The sequence below is a fragment of the Protopterus annectens genome, chromosome 5.part1, assembly GCF_019279795.1.
Source record: "Protopterus annectens isolate FY-2018-M chromosome 5.part1, PAN1.0, whole genome shotgun sequence".
NCBI lineage: Eukaryota > Metazoa > Chordata > Ceratodontiformes > Protopteridae > Protopterus > Protopterus annectens.
Window position 1 is genome coordinate 574,706,676 of NC_056736.1, and position 24,259 is coordinate 574,730,934.

General features: G+C 42.6%; 1 protein-coding gene across 2 annotated transcripts in view; it reads right to left on the reverse strand.

The window, feature by feature from the left end:
- Positions 1-24,259, reverse strand: part of ZMYM2 (zinc finger MYM-type containing 2) — a 2,217,537-nt gene that overhangs the window by 470,784 nt on the left and 1,722,494 nt on the right. For both annotated transcript variants that reach the window (XM_044073197.1, XM_044073196.1), the window contains exon 16: positions 6,802-6,912. In XM_044073197.1, coding sequence (XP_043929132.1) covers positions 6,802-6,912 — 111 coding nt within the window. The remainder of the gene's footprint in view (positions 1-6,801; positions 6,913-24,259) is intronic.

Below are 24,259 nucleotides of genomic sequence, written 5' to 3' on the forward strand. Positions count from 1 at the left end.
ACAGAGTGATGGCTTTCGCCTCCCCATTAGATTAGTAACCTGGGCCTCTGTCAATAGGGCTCCTGAAGTGATCCCACGGTAGAACTTACAATTACCCATCCACTCATCAAGATTTCTCTTGAAGAGGGTCATAGAGGAGCTCTGTCGAATATGAATTGGGATTCTATTCCAGAGTGAGGGGAGTCACTGGGACAGGAATCTATCCCTCCAGCATGTCCTGTTTATTGTTGTACATAGGTTCAAGTCGCTAGAACGAGTGGTTCTGAGGGATCTCGTTTTTTGAGGTGAAGCATGTCCATTAGTTCAGGGTTTGACATGGCCCTATAGGTCAGGCATAGGTCACCTCTGAGCAGGCGGTGGCGACTGAGAAGAGCTGGAGCTTTTTTAGTCGTGCTTCATAGGGTAATTGTTTAAGACCCTTAATCCTCTTAGTGAGGTACTTCTGTGGTCTTTCTAGTTGTTGCAGGTGTCTAGTGAGGTACATCCCAAATGGGGCATTGTACACTATTATGGGCCTAATGAGTGAGGAGTAAAGGGGCACAATCACCTCCTTGGATCTGGATGAGAAACCCTTTGTGATAAGGTGTGCCACATAGAAGGATTTCCTGACCGTTTTGGCTATGTGGTTATCAAAGGAAAGCATGCTATCTACTTGGGTACCCAGGTCCCTAATTACTTCTTCTGTACTTAGTGGATTCCCATCTATGTGGTAGTTTGCAGGTACTTTGTTTTTCCCAAATGGGATTACTATGCATTTTGTGGCATTTAACGTTAGGCCGTGACTTTGACACCAGGTGTTTGTCTCTGTGAGACCCTTTTGCAGGATGTCTGTGTCAGCTGGAGAGTCAATTATTGCACCCAATTTACAGTCATCTGCAAACTTGGTTAGCCACAGTCCCTCCGCCTTTGCCTGTACTTCGGAGAAATATATACCGAACAGGAGGGGTCCCAGGACTGAGCCCTGTGGGACTCCACTTGTGACTGGTTTAGAGTCAGACATGGCGCCTGCCACTCTTACCATGTGGGATCTGCCTGAGAGCCAATTGGCAACACATCTCATGACATGGGGGTTGATATTTAAGCTGGTGAGTTTGTCTATGATTCCTGAGTGTGGGATGGTGTTGAACGCCTTAGCGAGGTCCAGATATGCTGTGTGGACCACCTTCCCTTCATCTGTGGCCTTGGTGACTGTTTCAAAGAAGTCAACCAAGTTCAGGAGGCAAGATCTGCCTTTAACAAAGCCAAACTGGGTGGGGTCCAGTGTCTGGAGGTTCCCAATGTCCCTGTTAATGAGCTCCATGATAACGCGTTCCATGGCTTTGCAGACCAAGCTAGTCAAGCTTATAGGGTGATAGTTCCCAGGGTCAGTTGTGGCACCACCTTTGTGGAGTGGTACAACTGTTGCTGTATGCCATTTCTTTGGGTACATAGCCTGTAGAGAGGCTGAGTTTGAACAGTGATTTGAGATGGGGGGTTAGTTCATTTTGAAGCTCGTGTAAGACAGAACCTGGGATAGCATCTGGTCCCATTGATGCTGTGTTTTTGGCCTTTGCAAGGGCTGTCTTTACTTGTGTGTCTGAGATATCTGGAGCACCATATTCTTCTGGGATGGGTGCTAGCCCCTTTGGTGGAGAGGGGGAAGGGTGAAGTTTGCACTGAACTGGTCAGCCAGGATGTTGGCAATGTCGGTTGGTTCAGTGTATTTATGGCCATCATGCACTAGCTCGGAGCATATCTGAGAGTTTGCCTCTAGACTCTTGACATAGTTAAAGAAGGCCTTGTGGTTATCCTTAGAGTCATTTGCTATTTTTCTTTCGAAGTTGGCCTTGGATGATTTAATGAGGGAACACAGTTTTTTACTGATGTTAATCAGAGATGCCTTCTTATTTTGGGATTTTGTTCCATCTTGCAGGAGTTTCCTCCTCCTGTTGTAAAGTTTATTTATGGCTGGGGTCCACCAGACTGGCTTCCTCTTTTTTGAGGAGTTGGTCTTGGTTTTACTTGGGATGGCTCGGTCTACGCATTCTTGAAGGTGTTCATAGAATGCACTTGTAAAGGATTCTGCCATTGGGTCATCATTTTCCATTTGATTGGGAGCTTTGAAACTTCCCGCCTCGGTCTTGAGGAGTGTGAAGTTGGATTTAGAGAAGTTTTTTACCTTGATTTCCTTGACTGGGGGTGGGGGTGGGGGGGGTCGGGATGTGAATGTCCAGTGTGATTAGTTTGTGATCTGATCTTACCAATGATGAGTTTACCTCAGGTGTGGAACATAGGTTCCCCATGTTGGTGATGACCAGGTCCAGTATGTTGTCACCTCTTGTGGGAGTGGTGACGAGCTGTTCAATGGCGTTTGAGTTTATAAACTCAAGGAAGCATTGGGCTAGGGCGTTTGAGCTTGAGTAGTTTTCCCAGTCAATGTTTGGATAGTTGAAGTCACCCAATAGCATGGTGTTGAGTAGAATCTTCATACTTTCTAATGTTCTCAGGAATGCTGCGTGAGGGTCCTGAGACAAGGTGGGAGATCTGTAGCAAGCTATAAATTGAACAGTCAATTTATCCGCTGTCAATTGCACTTGGATGGTCTCAGATTCCGCGTGCTGTGCTACTAACCTGGAGGTGTGGGTGTTCTTGATGAATATGGACACCCCCCCTCTTTTTTTGTTCCGGTCCTGGTTTTGCGACCTAAAGGTATGGTAGGAGTTATAGCCTGGTAGTGCTGGGGTGCTCTCTGGAGCCTTGAACCAGGTTTCTGTCACTGCACATACGTCGATTTCTTCCATACTAAGGAGAGCCTTGAGTGTGTGCATTTTGAGGTTTAGATTTCTGGCGTTGAGCAGCATTACCCTCAGTGTTTGTTTATTATTGTTGTTTATGGAGGCGGGTTTGTCTTTTGTGCCTTGCCTAAAAAAGGCAGTATTGGGGCGGCAAGAGTCTTGGCCAGTATTCGAAAGCCCAGGGTTGACAGGTGAAAGCCGTCTCTGGTGAAGCAACGTGGCTTGTCAAGCGTGTCACCCCAGGCTGACAAGTACTGGATCCCCTTTGAATGACACCAGTAGTTTAACCAATTGTTGAAACTGATCATTTTTTCTTCGTATGCTGGCATCATTTTGGGTGAGGGCAGGATGCTACTCAGAGTCAGAGTCATACCAGCCTGGGCTACATGGTCAGAGAGCTCCTCCATGTTTCTTTTCATGTAGTCCAAGGGAGATGCATCTCCGGTCATTTACGCAAACATGTACAATGACAGAGTCATATTTGTACTTGTTGTGGAGTGACCTGAGTGCATGTGTTATGTGGCAGATTCTGGCACCCGACAGGCAGCTTACGGTAACCTTCTCCTTGTTTAGTCTAGTGAGTGGGACGTCTGTGTGCCTGATGATAGAATCACCGATTACTAGTGTGTTAGGTGTGTTATTTAGCCTTAGGGGCTGTTTTTGCTTGGCACACTGACGTTGTGACGTATGTGTTACTTGGTTTCTGGGTTGCTTGGGTGTATGCTTAGGAGGTCTCTGTTGTTTAGGCAGGTTCTTATTTATAGCCTCCGAGTATGTTTTTGCGTGTTTCTGAGAGTTGTTTTCTGGTGCAGCTATGGCTGGTCTATGCGAGTCTGGTAATGTGGTGCTAGTGTTGCCCTTCTCCTTGTGACTGGTTGATCCAGTCGTGGGTTGAGAGAGCTTAGCCTCCAGTTTGGCTGTGTAGCTGCATCTCTCACATATGTTTGTGTTGGCTGGGAGGAGGAGGGGGGTGTCTGTGTACATGAGGCAATTGTAACATTGCCTCAGGATGCCCAGATTCACCAGCTGGACATGAGAGCACACTTGAAGCTGTCCCTTGAACATGTCTGAATAGATGGTTGGGATTGTATTGCTGACTGGATGAGTAAAGAGCCTTATACTTCCTGAGTATAGGACTGAAGTGCAAGCTGTAAGCTAGTGCTAGTTTTAGTAAGTGTCGGTCTTAGATTGCCTTATTTCTAGTGCTGGGTTGAAGTGTTTCAAGGGAAAAACTGAAGTGCAGACTTCGTGTAGCCTGAAATAGTTTAACTGCAGCTAAACAGTGCTGCGCGGTGCGCAAACCCGTGCAAAACCGCGCTAAGCGTTTTTTATACCGGGGAGATCAAAAAGGATAGAAATTAGCCCAAAATGGCCAATTGAGCTACAAGTTGCTGGGCTGGGACCACTCCTACAGGGACAGATAGGCTGCTCAGAGTCCCCCCTCTCACAGTGAACAAGAAAGCCACCTAATTATCCAAGTATGAAATGGGCAACACAGGAACCTTTACCACAGCCCTGGATTCAGCAAAGCTTGAAAACTGGAGTAGACTAGCTCAGAAAGGCGGGAAAACAAGGAATTTTTTTGTGTTTTTTTTTTTTCAGAAAAAACAGAAATGCAGAGCTTAAATTACTTTAAATACACAGGGGAGGCTAGCGCGCTTGAGTGTGTAGCCTGCGACTGTGTTACCGGTAACTTAAATGTAAAAACGACAAACAGTAACTTTTTTTCAAGTGCAACAAAGAAATAAGTATAGTAAGCAATACAGATATCACTAGGGATCCACGGAAGCGCTGAAAAGCCGAGTTTTAGGCGGAATCAGCGTTTCAGGGAAACAACAAGCAAAAACAATACTTAAGTCCAAAGTCTCTCTTTTGTCTCTCGGTCGCTTGTAGGACCCTGCAGGGCACCATGAGGAGCCTGCTGAGCTGTATACAAGCGCAAAACCGCGCTAAGCGTTTTTTATACCAGGGAGATCAAAAAGGATAGAAATTAGCCAAAAATGGCCAATGAGCTACAAGTTGCTGGGCTGGGACCACTCCTACAGGGGCAGATAGGCTGCTCAGAGTTCCCTCTCTCACAGTGAACAAGGAAGCCACCTAACTATCTAAGTATGATATGGGCAACACAAGAACCTTTACCTCAGTCCTGGATTCAGCAAAGCCTGAAAACTGAACTAAACTAGTTCAAAAAGGCGGGAAAACAAGGAATTTTTTTGTGTTTTTTTTTTAGAAACAGAAATGCAGAGCTTAAATTACTTTAAATACACAGAGGAGGCTAGCGCACTTGAGTGTGTAGCCTGCGACTGTGTTACAGGTAACTTAAATGCAAAAACGACAAACAGTAACTTTCTTTCAAGTGAAACAAGGAAATAAGTACAGTAAGCAATGCAGATATCACTAGGGATCCACAGAAGCGCTGAAAAGCTGCATTTTAGATGGAATTAGCGTTTCAGGGAAATAAGCAAACAAACAACAAGCATACAAACAAAGCTAGATTCAGCAGGACTGGATCTAGTCTATGCTACAGAAAACAAGGTGTACCAATTTCAGTAAGAAACAGTTCAAATATGCAGGCACTATAAGCCTTTAACTAGAAATTCCCAGCTCAGAAGGGCAGAGTCCAGCCTCTCCTCCCACAAGAGTGCAGACCACAAACCTTCTTAATATAAAATAACTGGCCTGAAGCCTAAGTGCTTAAACCAGAACTAATACACTTTTAGAATAACAGACACTGAGCCCTCAATCAGCAGTTCCGTACTTAGAAGGATGTAAGCTACCTGTCCTGCCACCATAGTGCAGGCCACAAACCTTCCTAATGTAAAACAACTGGTCTGAAGCCTAAGTGCTTAATCCAAAAGACTTAGAATGATAGCTACACTTTAATCAAGTTACTATCAAGCAGTAATAAATACAATTGAATACTTTAAAGAATGCCTGGATTTGTGCTCAAGTTATACAAACAAAGCTAGATTCAGCAGGCCTGGATCTAGTCTATGCTACAGCAAACAAGGTGTACCAATTTCAGTAAGAAGCAGTTCAAATATGCAGACACTATAAGCCTTTAACCAGAAATTCCCAGCTCAGAAGGGCAGAGTCCAGCTTCTCCTCCCACAAGAGTGCAGACCATGAACCCTCTTAATGTAAAATAACTGGCCTGAAACCTAAGTGCTTAAACCAGAATTAATACACTTTTAGAATAACAGACACTGAGCCCTCAATCAGCAGTTCCCAACTTAGAAGGATGTAAGCTACCTGTTCTGCCACTACAGTGCAGACCACAAGCCTTCTTAATGTAAAACAACTGGTCTGAAGCCCAAGTGCTTAAACTAAAAGGCTTAGAATGAGTTACACCAAGCAGTAATAAATACAACTGAGTACTTTTAAGATGACGCAAAAGCAAAATAAAGTAGGAAGAAACACAAATACAGTAAAAGATAACTTTTTTTTTTTTTTTTTTGAGTGAGCAAATGAGATGGGCCCAGAAGGAGTATCCAAGTGCAAATTTACAAGAGGGGCGGGCAGTTTCAAAGCCACCAAGATTAACACCAAAACAAAAACAGAGAGGGTGGGTGGGGACCTACTGAAAATGGTGTATTATTTGAAAAAAGTGCAGATAAAAAATTACTTAACTTCACTTATGCATCCAGTTGATTGCATGCAGGTCTTAGCTGGCCAAAGCTCACAGTTTAAGCAGAAAATAATTCACTGTACCGCTTGTATAAGACAGAAACTGAATAACAATGAAGTAAACTACCCCCACTTATCACTGGCTATGCAGGTTTTTTAACAAGCCTTAACTGAAAAAACAGAGTCACAACTTCCAGCTAGATATTGCTCAATGCAACACAAACAAATTAATTTAAACTGTGTATTTGAAAAAAGTGCAGATAAAAATTTACTTAACTTCACTTATGCGTTCAGTTGATTGCATGCAGGTCTTAGCTGGCCAGAGCTCACAATTTATTTTGAAATACTTCATCACTTAAAAATGTACAAGATATTAAATGTCATAACATAAGTGTTATACCTCTGGGAAAATCAACTTCTAAATCAAGCCCTGGTTCATACGAAACATCAGGTATGCCTAAGCATTTCTCCATAGAGAGGCTTTTCAGCAAGTCACTGTTGCTGCTCCCATCTGCAAAAGAAGGCAGAAACAAAAAAATCAATTTGCAGCTCTCAGAAAAACTGACAAGATATGCTCAGTTTAACAGATTCTTACATCTTCAGCTCGAGTTTAACTAGCAGGTTAGTGACCTGTAAAGAGAAAAGGAGGAGGTAAATAAAAATGTACCCTTTTCTCAAAAGTACAGCGAAGACGTATACAAGTGGGACTGCAAGAGGTATTAACTAACTATTAAGCCCATGGCACTTCAACATCATGTAACAGACAGAATGCAAACAGGGTGTTTTGTGTGTGTGTGTGTGTGTGTGTGTGTGTGTATATATATATATATATATATATATATATATATATATATATATATATATATATGTGTGTGTATATATATATATATATGTGTGTGTATATATATATATATATATATACACACACACACACACACACACACATATATATATATATATATATATATATATATTTATATCGTATACCTTCATTTATATGAAAGGAGGTTGTATGATGCACCAAAGTGCAAAAGTACAACCTCCAGATTTCTGAAATGCCGAGTGACAATGGTTCGACTTCCAATGAGCAAATGCACATTGGCATTCGCTCATTGGAAGTTGGCATTTCAGGTGCAGATCGCACTACAGCAGCGATCAGGAAATTAACCCTTTCCCTCACTGTAGTGCGATCTTGGAGTTTGTGTATTAAAGTAGGGGGGGTGTGGGGGGTGCAGGGTGGCTTGCCCCCTGCATAACGATGTTTGGAGATGGTTGAAGTTCGAAAATGGTCGAATCTGGTTTCCCAGGTTACCATTTTTGATATTTTGCTTTTCGGGATTATCTTGATTTTTGACATGTAAAGTCGCACAATAGTGCAATCGTACAACTGCCTTTCAGGTAAATTAAGGTATACCATTATATATATAAATAAATAAATATATATATATATATATATATATATATATATATATATATATATATATATATATATGGGTTCACTATATAATCTCAAAATTTTGAAATATCGAATTTCAAAATCTTGAGACCATATAGCTGAAACCCCTAAATACCGAAAGACCAGAAGCACGAATTTCAGAAGTTCGAAGATGTTGAAGTAGCGCTTCTGGTGTTGTGGTTTGTGAATGGATAGGTGGAAGGTCAGGTAAGTATCTGTTTGAGTGTGTTGGTTAGGGGCTTTAGTGTGTGTGTGTGTGTTGTGATAGGAATGTAGGTGTGTGGTAGTGTTTTCGTGTGTTTTGTCTTTGTAGTGCGACCTTGGAGTTAGAATATTTAAGTAGGGGGGTGTGGGGGATGGCTTTCCCCCCTGCTTGTATGTAGTGTAGTGTAGGTTTGTGTTTTGGGTGAAGGTGTGTGCGGTGCATGTTTATTGTAGTGTTCGGGATTTTAAATTTCACGCTTCTGGTCTTCTCGTCTTTTGGGTATCTGGTCTCGGTATTATGGGTCTTCGGTCTTATGTAGTGAACCTATAAATAAATATATATATATATATATATATATATATATATATATATATATGCTGACCACAGTGAAAATACTTTCATACCATGCAATGCTAAATGAAATCCAAACCAGTCTCTGTAGACAACTGTACAAATATTTACCATTTTCTGGAGCATAAAAGTATGACATTGCTCCTTATAATTTGGCTGTGTGGCAAGTAGGGGGCAACTCTTTCTTTTAGGTAGCTACTTGGGGATTTCTTTTTAGTTGCCCATCATTCAATCAACCACACTATCAAGTGCTAAATGAGCGAATGAAAAGTGAAATATCTTCCGCTGAAAAATTATCTTTTCTCTACATTGTTGTTCAAATATGTTTCAAAGGTGTGAAATTTTCTCTGTGGTTCAGTGAAAGTGGTTATGTTCCTTTTTGATTGTTCGGTGCTCAATAAATGTGCTGTTGATTAATCTGCAAGCACACACTTTCAAATTTCTGTTATAGAAAGCATGACAGCCTTCACTTATACCATACAAGAACATGCATTTGAGGAAACAGATTTTTTTTTCTATTTGTTTAGCTGGATAAGACTACTTTTTTAATGGGAGTTGAGGAACATTCTCTACCCAATGACTTGAGTGCTATGCCGCCGAGCCATTAAAATAGCTGCAACAGTCTTGTAATAAAACACAAAGAACAAAGTATATAACTTAACAGTGAAGCACGGGATGAACTGTATTAAATTAGACACAGGTTTCCTAAGGGGTCAGTACATAGTACATATCTTTCACTCCTTCCCTCCCTGCCTAGCTGGCTCCTCCACTGCCAGGGCCACTGATCAAACTCCAGGTGCCTGGGTCACACAGTAATGGCTCTATTGCTCAGCACACACTTCTTGCTGTGGGTAGATTTTGATTTATTACAGGGTTTAAATAGTTATTTTTTATTTCTACAGAGATTATTAAAGATATCATTCCACCAACCAGTGCACTTTAATTTTGCTTTCCCCAATAAATTTACTTAAGACTAAGATCTTTTGCTCTCTATTTGTTAAATAGGAGCAAAATTAATTTACATAAGAGACAGCTAAGGCCACATGGGTACTGAAAATCTGTTGGGATTCTGTAAGGCTGTAGGAGATTTCAGATACATAATCAACCTTGACCACAAATAACATACTAACAATGCAAGCAGATATGATGTTAGTAAGGACAAGGTCTATATGAATTTGATCCTTAGTGGGCTGGGTAGCTATCTGTAAAAGTGAGTTAGCATTTACTAAGTCTAGGAATATTTTGGCATGCTCAACCTTTGTTATACAGATGTTCCCAGTAATCAATGGACAGTTTAAATCACCTATCACAAAAGTACTTTACCTACGGTAGGCGCAACAGATGAATTGGGAGTGTTACTACCTCACATTAAAAGGTTCTCAGGTTCTTTTCTTGCCTGAGATGCCTTCTTTGCAGCATCTGCTTGTCCTCCCTGTGTTTTCATGGGTTTTCTCCCACATTCAACAAGTGTACTGGGGACTGTAAAGTGTGTGCGGGTGTGTGTATGTATGTACGCACGCATAAGTGGTGAAGAAAGTACAGTTGTGTACACTTACCGTAAATGTAGATGTTCAATTGTATTCACTGTTGCAGTCATTACATTTGGGGTTATTTGCTTGCAGTAGCCCTCAGTCAGCCTGATTAACAAAGTCTTGGGTCCTGCATTGGTTGCTGACCCTTCTACCATGACGTCAGGTCATCAGGGTTATAAAACATGTAGCCGACGCCATTACATTAGTTTTTCTTGCCCCAGATGACAGTGGGAAGCAATTAAATCTATAAATACAAGGATATACCTCCAACAAAAAAGCAAACGCACTTTTTGAGCATAGTAAGTGAGAGTAGAGGTATAGCCAAAAGAAGAAAGGGGGCTGGAGGGAGGGTAACCAGTACTGCAACAGTGAATACACTCGAACATCTACATTTATGGTAAGTGTACACAACTGTACTATGTTCTTCGTGTTTCACTGTTGCAGTCATTACATTTGGGTAGATTCCAACACTAAGGCTGGGAGGAGGAATTTAAATAGAATTAGGATCAGCTATAAGGCCCTGCAAGACTGCAGTGGCAAAACCAGCTTTGGATTTAGAGAAAATTGGCAAATGATAATGCTTGTTGAAAGTAAGTTCAGAACTCCAGGTAGCAGCTTCTAGGATGTCCCATGTAGGGACGCCCCTGAGAAAGGCTGTAGAGGTAGATGCAGCCCTGGTTGAATGGGGTCTGATGCCCTGTGGGATAGGTTTTCTATGGTGCTTATAGCAGAAATGAAAGCAGTGGCCTATCCATTTTGAAATGGTTTGCTTTGAAATAGCTTTCCCCTCTGTTCCTGCAGCAAATGCCACCAGCAGTTGTTCAGATTTCCTTTGAGGTTTAGTCCTGTCCAAGTAGAATCTAAGTTGTCTGTGCACATCTAAGGAGTGCAGTATCCGTTCCCCTTTGTTCTGTGAGTTAGGAAAGAAGGTAGGCAAATGGACTGATTAACAGCCACACTGGATTACCACCTTGGGCATGAAGGAGGGATTGGTTCTGAGGGAAAACTGTCCGCATGAAAGATGATGAAAGGCTCTACTGCCATAAGGGCCTGTAATTCAGATATCCTTCTTGCAGAAGTGATTGTTAAAAGGAAATCTGTTTTCCAGGAAAGGAATTTTAAATCTGCAGTAGCAGCTGGCTCGAAGGGAGGAAGAGTGATTTTCTCCAAGACAAAGTTAAAGTCCCAGGCTGGAGTTGTTGCTCTCCTAGGTGGCCTTAAAGTTTTGGCCCCTCTGAGGAACTGCTTGAGCAGTGGGTGAGAGAAGAGGGGAAGCTCTGTGCTATACTGAGCTGAAATGGCTGAGGCATGAATTTTGATAGAGGAAAAGGACAAGCCCTTATGAAGCATCTCAGTCAAGTATTGTAGAATCTGAGGTAAACTGGGCACTGCTACACTCATCCCTTGAGACTGGTTCCAGGCACAAAATCTTTTCCATTTTGCAGCATAAGATTTTCTAGTACTAGGCCTCCTTGCCTCTAAAATGATATCCATCACCAATTTACTGAGGGATGGTAAAGGAGAGATTAGGTAATTAGCCAGGCTGCTAGGTTCAGTGTTTGAAGCTGAGGGTGCATAATCTGGTTCTCCTGCTAAGAAAACAGGGAAGGAGTCTGAGGCAGGTGCCATGGGGCCAAGAGTGACACACTGCGCAAGAGGGGGTACCAGTATTGGCGTGGCCAGTCTAGTGCAATTAAAATCGTCCTTGGCTTGTCCTGTTTGATCTTTAGCAGTACCTTGGAGAGCAGAGGCAGAAGTGGAAAGGCATAAACTCATAGGTTTTTCCAGCTGAAGGACAGAGCATCCACTTTCCAAGCAAGCTTGTGGGGAATCCTTGTGCAAACTTTGTCCAATTAATGGTTCTGGGGGGAGGCAAACAGGTCCATATCTGGGATCCCCCATTTGCTTGTCAACATGTTGAAAATCCTTGGTTGCAGTTTCTACTCATGTGGGTCCATGAGGTTTCTGCTTAGTCCATCTGCCAGTGTATTTAGTTTTCCTGGCAGGAATTGAGCATGCAGATTCACTTGGTAGCTTAAGGCTGTGTTCCACAATGCCATGGCTAGTCTGCAGAGCTGGTAAGAATGTGTACCCCCTGCTTTTTTATGTACCACATAACAGTGGTGTTGTCCGTCTTTACCATTAGTTGTCCTGGAAGAATGGGGTCCTTGAAGGCTGTCAGAGCATTCTGTACAGTTAACATTTACTTTTGATTTATGTGCAGGTGCATTTGACTTGGGTTCCATTTGTCCTGAATGCACTTCCCTGCCAGGTGAGTTCCCCATGCATAGTCTGATGTGTCTGTTAAGGTTTGGGCGGCAGGGGGTAATGTGAATGGTAGTCTCCTGTTTTGATGGCGGGCCTCAGCCACCAAAGGAACTCTAGGCGTAGGCAAGGTATGATAGGAATCATTGCTTCTAGATCCTGTGAATGCTGACACCATAGGCTTTTGAGATACCATTGTAGTTTCCTCATATGCAGCCTTGCATATGGAATTAGAAGAATGCAGGAGGCCATGAACCCCAAGGCTTGCAGTATTTGCTTTGCAGATAACTGGGTTTTTGTGGCCAATAGTTTGAAGTAGGTTGTCAAATTTAACAGTTTCTCTGGCGTGAGGAAAGCCATCTGGGAAGTTGTATTCAAGCTTGCTCCCAGGAGTATAATTTCTTGACAAGGTACCAGATGTGATTTCTTTTCGTTTATGGTGTACCCCAGATAAGTCAGCACCCTTTGAACAAAGGCCAGAAGATTCAAAAGTATGTCCTGGCTTTCTGCCTGAATTAGACAATCGTCCAGGTATGGGTATATCTGAATATTTCTTTGCCTGCAAAATGCAATGACAGGAGTTAGGCACTTTGTGAATACCCTGGGCACAGTAGATAAGCCAAAGGACAGTGCAGAGAACTGACAGTGCATGTAGCTTGCTTTGAAGTGTAGGTATCTTCTGCAAGAATCCCTGATAGAGATGCACAGGTATGCTTCTTTTAAGTCTAGTGTTGCCAACCATGCATCTTTGCCTAGCATAGGAAGCAGCTGGTGAAGAGTCAGCATTTTGAATTTTGGAATCACCAGAAAGGTGTTTAGAGTAGAAAGGTTCAGGACAGGACGTCGTGTAATGCCTTTTCTGGGTACCAGGAAAAGTCTCAAATAGAAACCTTGTCCCTTTTTCTCTTCTGGTACCAACTGAATAGCCCCCATGCTTAAGAGAGAGGGAGTACTTGATTTTGGGCCTCTGCCCACTGATTTGGGGGTAGATCTGGCCACCCGCTTGGTGTTGGTAAAGTGTGGAAATGAAATCTGTATCCTTGGAACACTATATTTAAAACCCATTTGTCCTGGGTAATGTGTTCCCAGTTTCTGGCCTGCAGACCAATCTTTCCGCCTAAAGGAGCATTCAGTTGGGGAAGTGTTTGGAAGTTTTAAAAGAAAGTCATTGAGACAGTTTTCCATAGGGGGGAGTCTTACTACTCCCAGACTTGGGTGCAGAAATCCCCCACTGCTTAGTCTCGTCTGTCCTCTGGGACTGAAACCCCTGCTGTGTCTGGGTTTGGCTTGAGAAGACCTGGAAGGGGGCTGGAAAGGACCAATTCTTAGAGGGCCAGTGCCTACTAAATCTAGGAGGCTGAACTTGTAAGAAATCTTTACCAGTTTGCATAGATTTAGCTTTATCTTCCATCTTTTTAAGAACTTCCTCAGCCTTGTTGCCAAAAAGGCGGTCCTAATTTAAGGGAGCATCCAACAGTTTAGCTTTAACATGATCAGGCAAAGATTGCTCCTTAAGCTAAGCATGCCTTCTGAGCACAGACCCAGTAACAGCAGCCCTGCAAGAGGCCTCTAATGAATCAAATCCGCACTGCAAAGTATGTTTTCCAACCTGTTCAGCAGAATGCATTAAATCCTGTAATTCCTTATTTTCAGCACAGTCAGGAATCATCATCATTTTCTGTTTAAGCAATCCAATAACATGTTGTTGATACTTTAACATATGAAACTGGCAGTTTAAAGCCCTAATGGCCAAGGTTGCAGAAGTATAAACCTTCTTACCCCATCTATCCAGCGCCCTGGAGTCTCTGTCAGAAGAGGTAGGATTTTTAGCAGTAGAAGCCTTAATGCCCTTGGGTCCCTGTGAAATAGTCTCTGGATCCGCAACAGGATTTTTAAAAAGGAACTTGTGTGAATCAGGAACCCTGTAATATCTGTCAGGTTTTCTGGGAGCAGGAGGAAAAGAATCAGGGGCCAAACTAGATTCCGAAAAGGCATCAACAATGTCTAGTACAGGAGGTATAGCTAAAGGCCTATGCTGAGGCAGGAGTAGGAAATTCCTAAGCCTCTTTTTTGAATCAGAAAAATCCTGGCTTTCCCAGTGGAAATGCTCCCTTAGAGTATTGTAAGGTTTCAAGAAAAGAAAAATCCTCTGGAGGGGAAGCAGAGGCAAGAGTCCTCTGCATTAAAATCCTCATAAATAGATAAAGGCAAATCCAGATCAGAAGAATCAGAAAAATCAGAAGCCTGGTTAGAAGATTCATAAACAACTTCAGTCCTAGGTCTCTTAGAAGGGGGAGGTTGGCTTCCCCTGATTAGAGTTATAAGATCTTCAGCGATTCTTACCATTTGTTTTTTAGGCATAGAGGCCTGAGCATGCAGCCTGGGCATCGGTTTCTTAGGCATGGTTCGAGATTTAGGCCTAAATGAAGAAGGCGGCATCTGTTTAATATGCAAGTCTGTAGGCCTGAATACACTCTCAGAGGACGGTGCCTGCACAGCTGCTCCAGACCCATCCAAGGTAGAGGCATCTGCAGATTCCACAGCTGAAGCATCTCGCGGCATACCGGTCTCTGAATTGGTCTCAGTAGAGGCCTGCGAATCAGAAGTAGCAGGTATCAGAGGCTATGAAAGCGCCTCACTGAGTACCGGTGAACTGGCTTAGGAGAAGCATCGTCGGCAGCTTTGGACCTTGGCGGCATGTCTCTGTCTTTATCTTTGCATTTTTTCGGAATCCCGGTAGTCAGATGGCTAACCGATGACATTTCTGGATAATTAAACCGAGAACTGAAATATTTAGAGGCGAGAATATACAGACGACGGATAGTGCGCTGATTAAATAAAGCACAAAACTGACAGCAAGGTATGTTGTGGTTAGGGCCTAGGCAAGGAATACAGTACAAATGAAAATCTTTGTGAGGTATTTGCTTTTCACAAGTAATGCAATTATTAACTTTTACTGACATCGGTAAAGAGCAAGAAAAAGTTTCCCCAACGGGGTACTTAGCTTTAGTTGAAGACTTCGGTTCTGAAACTCAAAATCGAAAATTTCAGGAGTCGGCAGACCGGCACTTGCGAACTGCTTCTGCTTTGGACACCGCATGGCAAGAAAGACTGATGTAATGGCGTCAGCTGCATGTTTTATACCCCTGACGTCATGGAAGAAGGGACAGCAACCGACGCAGGACCCAAGACTTTGTTAATCAGGCCGACTGAGGGCAAGCAGATAACCCTAAATGTAATGACTGCAACAGTGAAACACGAAGAACATCTGGCAATCTACTTCAGGCCCCCCCCCCCTCTTGCTTTGAAAACTCATGAAATAGTGGTGGCTGTCCGCAGGTTCACTCTAAGAGTTAGCTGCGTCTCATAAGACTGCACGTTTATTAAGTAGATTTTTGATATTTTTCTGTTGTCCTCAAAGATACAACTGACCTATAGTAGGCTATGAATTAGTAAGTCTTGTTGAGTGAAGTTTGAAGTTCAGTAAGTTTTGTTTTTGTGGGCCACAGAGAATATGTTTACAGATAACCGCGTCTGTGGAAAATACTATTGCCACTCCACCACCCCATTCCCAGGAGGTCTAAATGTCTGACATAAGAAGAAATCTGATAAAGAGCGAGTACTACCTTTTACAATGAAACAAAATCTCAGTTATAGCACAGACATTGATATGTCCAAGTTGCATGGAGCCTCAAAATTTAGCAATTTATTGAGCACAGAAATCTTCATGTGTTGGACTTCATTTCAAAACTTTACAACTGAATGATCAGAAGGCAGACTTTGCCTAAAAATGTGCTATAAGAAAGTAAGTGGCTTATATTTGGGAGCCGTGAAACAAAAGCAGGTCATCCTTGGTGAAGCAATCTGGGCTCTCGTTCATCTCATCCAAAAAGAGCACATACTGGACCTCTCTAGAAAGACAGCAGCTACATAACCAATTGTTAAAGCCAATTATCCTCTGTATGTATTGGGCATATGGAAATCACTCTGGGTGAAGGCAGCATTCCACCAAGGATGAGTATTAAGCACATAACACATGCACACAAGTTCTGATACGTCTCTTCGCATGTACCTTTTGGTTGAGGTCGAACACCTCGCATCACTCACACTTACAAGACGCCACCAGGTCACAACCCTCTCTCTCTCCCATTTGAAGGACTGTAAGGCCCTTGTTACATTATGAATCCTGGAATTGGAAAGGGAGCTGACACCTTGTCTCAGTCTAGCTTAGTGTGTGCAGAGTCAATGTGCTCGCCAATGGAATCACCAATTACTAGGGCATTTCTATCTGGATTTGCAGACTAAGTGGCAGAGAAAGGTTTGCAGTTTGCAGCCTGATGAATCGTTGAGTTGTACAAGTATGGTGGAGTGACTCACTAAGGAAAATGAAAGGAAAAGCAGCAATCTCAAATGTCACAGCAGATATGACTAAGATGTTGGGTGAGTTATGGGAGAAATGGCTTCTACGGGTACTCACTGTGGTACAGAAACGCATATTCCAGATGGCTGGAGAATAAGCATTCTACAGCCAGTGTACGACAACAAAAGGTGCATGCACAACTGCGGACAGTACAGAGGTATGAAACACCTGTCAAAGTGCTAGAGAAGGTGAATGACAAACAAATATGCAGAAAGGTAGAAAGCAGAATGGGAAGTGAGCAGTTCGGATTCAGATTAGGATGCACAGCAACCAATCTGATGTCTGCAGTGAGACATAGTGGGGAAAAAAAAGGCACTAAGTAGTCTCTCCAACTGGCCATTCAAAGACATGGACAAAGCACACAATAAGGTCCCAAAACAAGTAGACTTGGATAGTCCTGCAATGGTTTGAATTTCTGGAAACACTGGCAAAATGAGTGCAGGCTGTGTATATTAACCCACTGACACAAGGTTAGAAATGACTGGTAAGAGAATGGAAAGGCAATATACAAAGGAGCAATGGGAGGGCATATGTACAGCTCCAAAGTCCAGAAGTTTAGGGTTTTTCCCTTATAAAGTGTTTGCGTAGGTATTTTTACACCCAAAGCAGATTTCACAGAACTCTTTATCAAGTACAGAGCAAATGTTGGAAGTGTGATGCAAAAGAGATAATCTGAAGTGTTTTTTGGGGGAATGTAAAGAGCTGACAGATTAAAAAAAAATTCCCTACAGAATACTTTGATCAGAAATGTGGGAACAAATGGTTGCAACTAAGGAAATGATTCTTTTGAGCTAGGCTATAGGATTTGGATTGCCTAAAAATAGTAAGGACTTACTAAGTTTAATGCTATTGAGTGCAAAAAAAAAAAAAAAGATGCATCAACAAAAATCTAAGCCAACTGTAACAGAAGTACATAAATATTGTAAACTGATCTTTAGGAAATGAAATGAGCAAATTACCTAGAAATACATGGAATTTGTAGGGCAATACATGAAGAACAGTGCTCAGGATGAGGAGTAAATTTTAGAGAAGGCAGAAACTGAAGAATTTACGCATTGTTACAGTAAATGAAAATTGTTAAACTGTATACTGCATGATAACAAACAAAGGAAATACTATGGCTTGTTTTCTTTTGGATTATAAAATTCTAAAACCAAAAAAAGAGCACAAAACGTTGTGAGTCTTCGGTTTATTACAAAATGTTAAGCACTTTCGTCAATACCAGTTGACTTCCTCAGAACACTCCAACAATATATAAACTTGGTTTAAATAACGCATAGCCAGTGATGATTGGTTAAATATTCCATCAATAATTTGACGAAAGTAACCACAATTCATGAATATTAAATACAGTTCATGAATATTAAATATACCATTGTTAAAAACACAAATTTAAAACACATGATTTATACATTTATATACTCACATCTTATTTACCAAGAATGTTCTTCACAGTATGGAATTTAGATTAATATGTTATAGTACATTACCCAAACAAAGTACCTAAAAAAGGCCTTTATTATTACTTAAACCTTCCCTGCTTTTTCTCTTAGTATTGGCAGGATGGTTAGGTGGTCATTTAATCCTGGAAAAAAGTTGGCAGCCAGTCTTAATTACCATAGTAATTCCTTTTTGCTGAGAACATTTTGTCAGTCTCCCCCTCTTGCTTTTATATAAACAATATCAAGAATAGCACATTTTAAACCACAAAAATTAGCACACTGTAGAAGGCATTGGCTTCCTTCTTGTTTTTATATAATTTTGTAATAAACTGAAGACTCACAACATTTAGTGCTTTTTTTTGGTTTTAGTGTTTTATTTGAGCACTATTGCACCACTTTATTTTGGTTTTACATTCTTTTGGATTATGCCCACTCTTGTTAATGCTGGTGATGGTCTACTCCAGTACACACATCACAGGGGACAAATCAACAAAGCCGCTGTATGCAGACAATGTGGTACTACAACCACACACTGAACAGGATTGTTCATCAAAAGACAGGAGACTGGATTGCAAAACAAAGCACATGTGATTAAAAATTACACACAAGATGGTTGCCATGTCAATAAATGGGGGAAATCAGATGAAACTGAAAATGGAGATAGAAGGAAAACAGTGGAACAGGCCTACAGCTTTAAGTATCTAGGAGGGTGGCTGAGTAGAAGGGAAGTCTGAATAAGGAAGTCAAAGTCAAAATCAAAAGTACAGAAGTCAACTGACAAAAACGGTCAAGAGTAGTGTTTGACACAAGATGCTAAAGATGATGAAAAGCAAGGTGCACGAAAGAGTGGTGTGACCAGTATTACTTTATGGCGCAGCAATTTGGGCAGTGAAGGCAGAGCAGTTGAGGAAGACTGAGATGGAGATTAAGTGCCTGAGATGCATAGTAGGATGCACACTGTGAAACAGAAATAGGGACATCAGCAGAGAAGCCAAAGTAACCCCAACTGCAGAGAAGGTCAAGAACAAAATACATGCATGCAAAAAAGCAGAAGACAAGCGGGTGAAGATCTGTGACAGAAAGGAAGACAGCAAGAGGAAACAAGGATGCCCATCCTAGAGACAGGCAGACTGTGAGAGAGGACTTCTAAACAGTCAGGCATGATGACTGGAGGATGCAGAAGAGTGGCACTGAATGAAGGAAAAGTGGAAACAGCTGAAACAAAACCTTGACCCCACGGAGAAAAATGAGGAAAAGGGGGTTGTTGTGGACACGCTGGAGATGTTTTAATGGATTGCTGTGAAAGCTCTTTAGTCTCAAGTCTTTGAGGCTTGGGGAGCGTTTTCTTAACAACCTCGGTATATGCTGGTTCAGTGCAATCATGAAGAGGTATGAGTGAGTCTGTGTGTTGCTTATTGACCATATGTGCAGATGAGCAGGTTACCTAGATGAATTATACCTCTCACAAATCATGTCATGGTTGGTCAATCACTAGCTGGTTGACAGTCAGCATCAAGCAGTTCCTGCACTCAGAATATTAACCTCAAAGATGATGGCAAGAGAAGGTATAGCAGAAGACTGGGCTTCCATGTTAAATAGGTGGGTCAAACTGCTGAGGGGAGTATAATGTACTGCACCAACTTTATCAGCAGGCAGAGAAGATAAGTTAGCTAGATGAAGCACACCATGAAGGTGATATGAAGATGCACCAACACTGACAACTTCTTGTACCTACAAGGAAGAAACTGTGGAATACATTAATTAAGGTTAGTTAGTAAACAGCTATTAAATTTCTTTCTTACCCTTGTTTGTGTGTGTGTGTGTGTGTGTGTGTGTGTGGGAGGGGGATGACAGACAGGTGAACCCTTTTAGAAACCTGGACCTTGAAGTGGACAGACTGCAAAGAAAAGGGGGAGGGGTCAGGAACAGCCAACGCATGTGCTATGCAAGTTAAACACACACATGGCCTTTTGAAAACTATAGGGAAATTAAAGTTGAGGCCCAAGCAGAAGGAAGAATGAAATAAAGGGATCATTCTATTAAACTGTACCAAAAAAAGAAAGGGACATAACATTAGTGAAAAATTAGAAGGACAGTGAATTCCACACTCTCCAATGAAGCAGGGCATCAGGCTACACTGAAAAGCATAACAGAAACCTGAAAACTACCACAGACAGGCAGGGATCTCAGAGAGTGAAGAAAAACCAGATGAGCAGCAACTAGTGTGGTATTTTAAACTGCTTAAGAAAGACAAAATACCTTGGATGAATGCAGCAACTAATAAAAAAGCTGTTACAAACAGCCTCATAGAAAAAAGAGGAGCTAAAGTACAGACAAGGAACAGAGGAAAGGCGTAAAAAGATGTGACAGATAATCTAAACGGAGGAGAAGGGGGAGGAAAGTTAAACATAGCAGTGTGAACTGACAACAGACGTAAAGAAAAGACTGGAAGAAAACATGGAAACTAATAGCCCATACAATGACACAGAATCAAGGATGACAATGGAAACAAAGTCTAGTGGTACAGGGAGCACAAATGAAAAAAGCACATCAATGAAATGGTGCAGCTGACCATATGAAACTTATCTAGAGGAAAATAGTTTGTTATTCAGGCATTTCCAAGGGTCAGCTCCCAATGTTCTCTCCTGTCTATCTGATGAATCTGGGCATCTTGAAGCAATAGAGAAATTGCCTCACGTACAGACACCCCTCTCCTCCTACCACCCAACACTACAACCTGCGAGAGATGCACTTATCTAGCCAAACTGGAGGTAAACATCTCCCCAACCAAGACTGAACTTAACAGTCATGAGAAGGTAAACATTTGCACCACACCACACTCATCACATAGCCTCACTAAATCTACAACACCAAAATGGGCACACAGTAACACAAAATCATTCGCAGAGGCTCTCAATAATAATCTGTCTAAGCAACAGAGACCTACAAAGCAGAAACGCAAGCAACCTCCATCCCCAACACAACCCAAATGACACATAGCCCACACATTCAGTGTGCCACTCAACCACAGCCAATAAGGCAAAACAACGTACCCAACACACTAGTCATAGGTGACTCTATAGTCAGGCACACTGATGTCTCACTCACCAGGTTAAACAAGGAGAAGGTCACTGTCAGCTGCCTGTCGGATGCCTGTCGGATGCCAGGATCCGCCACATAACCCATGTTCTCAGGTCACTCCACAGCAAGTACAAATATGACTCTGTCATTGTCCATGTTGGTGTGAATGACCTGAGACGTACCTCCCTGGACTACATGAAGAGAGACATGGAAGAGCTCTCTGATCTTGTAGCCCAAGCAGGTATGGCCCTAGCCCTGAGTAGCGTTCTGCCATTGCCCTGAATGATACCGCAGTACAAGGACAAAATGACTGACTTCCAACAACTGGCTAAGCTTCAGGTGTCATTCCAAGGGGATCCAGTATCTGTCTGCTTGGGATGACATGGTTGAAAGACCACAATGCTTTGCCAGAGATGGCCTGCACCTGTCACTCCCTGGGATTCCGGATACTGGCTAAGGCTCTTGTGCTGCCCCTATAGAGCCTTTCTTAGGTGAGGTTCAAATAAATTCACCACCGTAACAGAAACAGGCAAGCAAAAACTGAGGGTAATGCTACTCAATGCTAGAAGTCTAAATCTCAAAATGCACTCACTCGAGGCATTCTTTAAAATGGAGAACATCGATATCTGTGCAGTGACTGAGACCTGGTTCAAGGCTCCAGAGAGTACCCCTGCACTACCAGGCTATAACTCATACCACACTTTTCGGCCATGTAACCTGGACCAAAACACCAAAGGCGGAGGTGTGTCCATATTCATTAAAGATATCCACACCTCCAGGCTAGTTGCTCAGCATAATGCATCCGAGGTTATCAAAGTACAACTAACTCTGGGCAAAACTGCAATCCAAATTGTAGCTTGCTACAGATCCCCCACCATGCCCCAAGATTCCCACTCCTCTTTTCTTGATGTACTGGAAAATATTAGGGTTCAACCAAACACCCTAATAATTGGCAACTTCAACTACCCCACCATTAACTGGGAGAACTACTCGTGTACCAACTCCTTAGCTCAATGCTTTCTGGAATTTATAAACTCCAATGCCCTGGATCAACTTATCCACACCCCCACCAGGGGTAATAATATCCTAGACCTAGTCATTACCAACATGAGTGACCGGAGTTCCACACCTGAAGTTAGCTCCTCATTGGTCAGATCAGACCATAAGCTAATCACCCTTGATATCCACATCCCACCCACCCCCCACCTCCCATTAAGGAAACCACGGTAAAAAATTTCTCCAAAGTCAACTTCATGTTTCTTAAGACAGAAGTGGTGAACTTCATGACACCCATGCAGATGGACAATACAGTTACAACTGCTGAATGCTACACAAATGCACTCTATAAGCACTTATACGAGTGCATGGATCGTGCTATCTCAAACAGAACCAAGATGCTATCCTCCAAAAAAAAAGGAAGCCAATCTGGTGGTCCCCTGCCATAAACAAACTGTACAACAGAAGGAAGAAACTGTTGCAAAAGAGAGTAAAATCCCACGACTGGAGGAGCTCCCTGGTCAGCCTCAGTAAGAAGCAGAGATCCCTTATAAGATCCTCCAAAGCTAGCTACGAAAACAAAATCGCCACTAATTCCAAGGACAACCACAAAACATTCTATAGCTATGGCAAGAATCTTGAAGGCAACACCCAGATCTTCTCTGAGTTACAGCACAAAGACATGAAAATTACAGAACCAACTGATACTGCCAACATCCTGCAGATAGGTTTAGTGCTAACTTTACCCCCCCCCCCTCACCCCCTAAAGGGCCAATATCTATACAGTAAGAATGCAGAGTCCCTGTAATCACAACTACGCAGGTAAAAGCTGCACTCTCTAAAGCCAAAAACACAGCATCCATGGGACCAGACAACATCCCAGGCTGCGTTTTACATGAACTTCAGAACGAACTGGCTCCCCACTTAAGCACCACGCTCAATAATAGCCTTGCATCAGGCTTTGTGCCCACTGAATGGCTCTCAGCAACAGTTATCTCACTCCACAAAGGGGGAGCCACCACTGATCCCGGGAACTATCGACCTATTAGCCTGACAACACTGGTCTGCAAGGCCATGGAACGTATCATTGAACTCATAAACAAAGACATTGGTAACCTCCAAACTCTGGATCCCACCCAGTTCGGGTTTGTGAAAGGTACACCATGCCTCCTGAACCTGATCGACTTCTTTGAGGCAGTCACCAAAGCCTTAGATGAGGGCAAGGTGCTTCACACAGCCTATCTTGACCTCGCCAAAGCTTTCAACACCATCCCCCATTCTGGAATTATAGCTAAACTCACTAAATTAGGTATAAATCCCTACGTCACAAGATGGGTTGCCAACTGGCTCATTGACATAACCCACATTGTAAAAGTTGTAGACTCCAAATCTGACCTCAAAGCAGTGACAAGTGGAGTACCACAGGGTTCCATCCTGGGACCTCTCCTGTTTGGTATCTACTTCTCTGAAGTACAGGCTAACACAGAAGGCCTCTGGCTAATGAAGTTTGCAGATAACTGCAAGCTAGGAGCCATAGTCAAGTCTCCAAATGATATGGACATCCTACAGAAGGTCCTTGCTGAGACAGATGCCTGGTGTCACAGCCATGGCCTCAAGCTCAATGCCAAAAAGTGCAGTGTCATCCCCTCTGGTAAAAAACTCTGCACCCATGAACTACCACATAGGCAGCAATCTACGTAACACCGAATGTGTGATGATACCTTGGGACCCAGGTGAACAGTAGTCTCTCCTTTGATAGTCACATCGCCACAGTAGTCAGGAAGTCCTTCTACGTGGCACAACTCATCATAAAAGGGTTCTCATCCAGGAAAAAAAGAGGTCATTGTTCCCCTCTACTCGACACTCATTAGACCCATTATAGAGTACAATGCCCCTTTTGGAATGTACCTCACAAGACATCTGCAGCAGCTGGAAAGGCCACAGAAGTACCTCACAAAGAGGATTACTGGCCACAAACAAATGCCCTACACTGACCTCTCAAAAAACTCAGGCTTTACTCCGTACCATATTGCCTACTCTAAGGTGATCTCTGCCTAACATATAGAGCTACGTCAAACCCAGAGCTGATGGACATGCTACACCTAAAGAA